This window comes from Buceros rhinoceros, unplaced genomic scaffold (genome assembly GCF_000710305.1).
Source record: "Buceros rhinoceros silvestris isolate BGI_N320 unplaced genomic scaffold, ASM71030v1 scaffold2865, whole genome shotgun sequence".
In the NCBI taxonomy this organism is placed as follows: Eukaryota; Metazoa; Chordata; class Aves; order Bucerotiformes; family Bucerotidae; genus Buceros; species Buceros rhinoceros.
The window spans coordinates 1-5574 of record NW_010413223.1 but is presented as its reverse complement, the minus strand read 5'-3'; the positions used below and the strand labels follow the sequence as shown (position 1 = coordinate 5574).

Below are 5574 nucleotides of genomic sequence, written 5' to 3'. Positions count from 1 at the left end.
CATTCCACAGCAGTGTGGAGAATGCAGGGACAACAGCCTCAGGCAAGTGCCCAGAGAGTCAAACGGGACTAGTAGAATGTGACAAGAACACTGAAGCCTTCAGCGAGACCATCTTAAGGTAATATGCTACAGCTGCTACAATAAGCAAAGTTCCTCCCCTGCAGACACCATGATCTGGAAGCCCTGGATAAAAAGTGGCGATGGTCTGAGCCACTCCTGAACTCACTCCAAGCAGTAGTCTTTGTGAGGCACTCAAGCCAGTGGTTCTAATTCAGCCTTCTGCCTCAGAAGAGCCGGAGAAAGTGAGTAACCAGAACCAGCTCTGAGGAAGGTTTATTGAAAGCCCACATCTAAAGAAAAAAGTAGTGCCGACCCAGTCCTATTACGGGACTACTGCATGCAAGTCTCTCAAGTTGGTGTATAGCTGAGTGTCAAATATCCAGAACACCAGGTTCCCTTCAGCACCTCTAGCCAGAGGCAGCTCCTCAGCCTGTCACTGCCAGGACACCGGTTCAAAGCTGCCAGTAGCTTCCTCTGCTTTGCTTCACCACATTTAAAATATTCCTGCCTGCTTTTAAGGGGCTGTACAACCCTTCATGTTCCTGCTTCACTACCTCTGCAGGCACAGAACAGAACACAACGGGATGCACTTGCTTCTCCTGCCAAGCTTTCAGAAGTGCTGCCTGTCAGGTTATGTGATTAATGGCTAACCAACATAAACGCACCAACCTGCACAGAACAGAACACAACGGGATGCACTTGCTTCTCCTGCCAAGCTTTCAGGAAGTGCTGCCTGTCAGGTTATGTGATTAATGGCTAACCAACATAAACGCACCAACCTGGTGAGGATCAAATGGCCAAGGACAGGTGGAGAAAACCCGGTAACCTAATCAGTGCAACCTGAGCATGCTGACTTGGCCACTGGTGGTCACCATCAAATGAGACAGATTAGGTCATTATCCATTGTGTAAAACCTTTCAAGATGACTAAACCAAATAAACTTTCCCCAAACACCATGCAACCCTGAAGAGGTACAGGTCTGAGTATGAAATGCAGGGGAAAGAGAATCCTGGATCGTTTTAAGATGTTGTGTAAATGTGCGAGGCTTGTTACAGAAGTTTAGGGCAAAGACAAAAAGCAGGAAAAGGGAGAGATCAAAATGAATTGAAGAAACAGGCATGGGAAAATAGAGGGAAAAGTAGCCATAGGGTGCCAGCCAAGTTTAAACAAACGGCTAGTTAGTGTGCCTGTCTGACTGAGTCCTGCAATGGATCACTGCAGTCTGTCTTACACTCTCACCAAATTCTGCATTTAACCACCTTCTGTGCGGGTAGGCTCTATTCCAAGTGTATGCGTTTGTATGAACACTAGTGAACTTCAAACTCAACCAGCCAGTGCGTAAGCAGTCTGAAGATCAGGAACTGCAACGGGACCACGAGCCCTAGGCACTCAAGGGTCCAGGTGCCAGCAACTAGAGGAGGCTGGGATTCAGCTACAAAACAAACTGAATGTCTAAGACAAGCTACTGGAGAGACCCATGGAGTGTGTGTATGTTCCACAAGTGGAATTCAATCCTGGTCAGACAGAAAGGAGGCTCAGGATCAGGCTTGAGTGTTGTGCGTTTCTGTGTCTGTTGGTAAAGGCATTGGTTTCTGTCTGCGTTAATCCATGTGGGCAGCTGTGTTAGTATTTTACATGTCTGTGTCTGTTGGGAATATGTGGTCAGTCCTGTTACTGGCTGGACCTGGGGACATGGAACCACAACCTCACACCCAATAGGAGGAATCCACCCAGTCCCAAAATCCACTAGATTCCGCAACACCTAACAGTGTCTATCTGGGAGAAGAACATTCCTGCCAACTGGAACTCTACCTCTATGCAACTCCCTCTGTGCTGCCCCAATGATGGATGAACAAGAAATTTAGAAGCCTTTAGATTTAAAAAATTTAAAAAGCACACATGATGCCAATTCTTCTGATGCAGCATGAAAGCAGCTTCCAGGCAAAGCACTATTTAGGAATTCTTTTCACAGAGACTGCTGGGCCATTCATTAGGAGAAAGAGTAACTAAGACCTCCAGCAAAGCCCTCTACTTCTGAGCAAAAGCAGAGAACATCTAAATTACTGCGAGGTTGCATTCTGCAGCTCCCTGACATATTCCCAGCATTGCCCTCTGCCGTCTGAAATAGAAATTAATCACTTCCCACAAAACCAACAGAGTAGGACGTTCTCCTGGCAGTACTCTGACCTCAGCACACTACAAACACAGGCTGCTCACCTTGTACTCAGCTTTTGGTCTGCGCAGCTCTGGGGCATAGTTTTTAACTCCTGTATCAGAGAGGGCTGAGAAGAAAAAGCAAAGCTGAGTAGCACATCAAAATCCAGATTCACATCCACTTCCAAAACCACCCTTCTATTGGTTTTCGTGGTAGAAGGCTCAAACTCAAGCACCAAATGGCAATACAAAGTTGCTCTAAACTCAGCAGTTGTCAGTTGAACATAAACAGGTTACACCAAACCATCATGACAACTCTTTCACTTCTTTGCTGAATAACTTTCAGACAACCCATGATTTGGTTCTCTTTTTCTGCAACATAAGGAAGATGACACTTCCCTTTTACAGAAATGCTTACACTTACATAAATCTGCACCCTGCCCAAAATAAGGCAAGGATTCAAAACTTACCATCTGAAAGGGACTGGAAACTTGGAAGTTTGTTTCGTCCTGAAATCAAAACCAACACTCATGAGAGACTGTCTCTTAGTTCAGCAACATCTCTTGCAGAGGGAACACAAGCCAATGTGCTGCGGTTGTGCCACTGTAGAAGCAGCACTCTGTATAGTGATTCGCACACACCAGCATCACTGGCGATCACCTGCTTGCAGTGTGAGGCTCTGAAGTTGTTGCTGAGGCCACGAGAGGTGGGAGAGCCTGAATTCACTCACTTACTCACAGAACAGAGGCTCAAGCCTGCTTAGGCCTTGGCAACACAGACAGCTTCATTCACAAGGGCTACAATCTGGATGCCTTTCATTATCACTGTATCATCAAAGTTGAGACTAAAAACCACCCCAGAGAACGAGAGACAAAGTAAAAGCTGGTTTGTTGTGTGGCTGTGAGACAGCAGAGCTGAACTCTTGCAAGCTGTGTAAGTCTCTTCACGGCCTGTGACCCTACGCCTGACTGTGCGCAGTAACCCCATAACCAGCTATGCTATCGCACTGCTACTAGCTGTTAGCTGAACCAACTATAACATCAACAGCACCCAGATGAGCTGCAAATAAAGGATAACCAACCTTTCTACAGTATTGAAGATCAAATGAGGGCCACATGGGTCAAGCCAGTCCCTCTGTAGCCCGTTCCTTTCCACCATGCAAATGGATCACTGTGCATGCTGTGCTCTCCCTTGCTGTTCTGTGGAACTTGGCTTTTAAGAAGCCATGAACTCCAAAGCTCCCCCCTCAAACCACAAGACCATGCAATCCTCTGCACAAGATGGTCTCCAGTTTCTGACTGTTGAGCAATCTTCCCTGTTTTGCAATACACTTAAGAGAAAATGATTTACATAACACAATTGCCCCTTGCCCCTCTTGAGGGTAAACCCATTTGTCCATATTGTGTATGAAGAACCTCACCTTTGAATAGGTTGCTCAGAAAGTAGGGGGAAACTTGTTTGGGAAAAGCAGTGGAGGAAGAGCTCTTCTGTAGGCTGGACTCTCGGCCCTCCAGTGAGCTAGTGCTGCTGGAGGCTGTCTCTTTGATTGACCAGGAGATACCTATGTGAAGACAGAGATAATTTGAAACAAGAAAGAGAAAAATAGTCTGTAAAGAATGATCTTAAGTGTGTCCTGGTCAGTTCTGCACTAACACACCCTGCTAACATTGACCCTCAGCACTAAGTAGATGCAGTGTCCAGAATCCCAATCTCATACCACACTGCATGTTAAAGAGTTGTGCACTGTCCTCCAGAATTGGTTGATTTCAGCAATATCAGAAAACTGGTTATGGCTTACATAAAAAAAATGCATAGACCACCCAACATTTTTATGCCATTGCATGGGGTAGAGTATAATCCTTACTCTGAAGGTAAAGAGCGAGGCAGAGAATCCCTGGCTTATCTCAAGTTACAGAAACGTAAGAGCATACCTTCCCGAACATTGAAAAACTAAGTTTTCCTCCTCGCACAGGAGAACGAGCTATCAATGTGCATATGCTTCTGGCAACAATGCACACAACTCCCTCCTGCTTGTTCAAGATGCCGTTTTCCCTTCTTTTCACAGAGCTGCACAACACGCATATTTTAGGACAGGGTGATAGAGCAAAAAAGCTGATAGGTAGAGACCTTGGGTGGGGAAAAATGCCTGAACCAGAGGGAGCAGCTATAGCATAGGACACGAAGAACAGACCCTTTGAAGGTCCTCTGGGTGATCCAAATGTAAATTTTCATTGTTTGGCACTGGCTAGCAAGTGCCACATATTCTGTGGGTCAGGAGCATCGTGTGTAGGTCATGAGCTCACTCCCATCATCACATTTCCTTAATGCTTACAATTCCCTTTCAAACTTCAAGCATGTCAGTCTATAAACATACACTAAACCTCTCCTGAAAGTGCTGTGAGGACAAAGCACAGAGAACCTTAAATGGTGGCATTTCAGGCAACAGCGTCAAGGAAATGACAGCCTAGAACCCTGCAGGCCAGCTGAGCCATAACCTCCAAAACATCCACTCTAATCTCTACTGGGAATTCCCTCCCTTTGTCTGCCCTCCTCTTCATGCAATCTGGGCCTCCGCTTGCTCTCTTTTCAGTAGGTCCACACAGGTAAATCAAGTGGCTCACAACATGACCCGAGGATACTAGAATTAGATTAGATATGCAGGATTAGATGTAGTACTTCCGACCTCGACTAAATGACGTAACTTAAGTGGTGATTTTAAACTCCCTCTGTCTGAACTATAACTTATAATACTTCTGCACTTACTTCCCACTGGTTCTCCACTCCAGCTGACCCTCTCAAGGTCATCATCATCATCATCAACAATGTCCCGAAGGCTATTCACTGCCCGTTTGGATTCCTTTAGCTATGGACAAAAGAAAGAGCTCGTATAAAGACCAGCAATGTTGCAGAGTGCACTTTGTTTCCTGCTACCTTCAATCAACCTCCTTCAGAGCTCTGAATACAGCTTCTTCACCTTCCACTGCCTCTTCTGAAAGAGGTATTTTGCATCTGTAGGTGTTCAACAGACACGGGAGCCCTTCCTCAGCACTGAGGATCCGAAGGACGCCGACATCCACACGGGCACCGACGGTTCAACCATGAGGAGATAACGTTTTGTACATGGGCAAGAAACCACGGTCCTACTGAGCTTTCAGACTGGCTACGGCGAGACAGGGGCCCTTGGCAGCCTTCACGCAGGGCAGGGGAGAAGCCCCCATCCCCCTCACAAGGCACAGGCTCTCAGCAAAGCCAGGGCCGAGGCCTGGGCTGACTCGGCCACGGCAGGGGCCTGCCCGAGGCGGTGCCTCACGCCGGGCCGCAGCACGCCGGCAGACCGGGGCCGGACCCTACCTGTGAGAG

At 47.0% G+C, this 5574-nt stretch overlaps 1 protein-coding gene across 1 annotated transcript in view; it reads right to left on the bottom strand.

Moving 5' to 3' along the window:
* The window catches only part of VIPAS39 (VPS33B interacting protein, apical-basolateral polarity regulator, spe-39 homolog), a gene marked incomplete at its 5' end in the record, with an annotated part of 15861 nt that extends 10784 nt beyond the window's left edge, over positions 1-5077 (bottom strand). The window contains 4 exons of the mRNA XM_010136631.1: positions 2278-2342; positions 2685-2723; positions 3635-3775; positions 4978-5077. Coding sequence (XP_010134933.1) covers positions 2278-2342; positions 2685-2723; positions 3635-3775; positions 4978-5077 — 345 coding nt within the window. The remainder of the gene's footprint in view (positions 1-2277; positions 2343-2684; positions 2724-3634; positions 3776-4977) is intronic.
* Between the last annotated feature and the right edge of the window lie 497 nt (positions 5078-5574).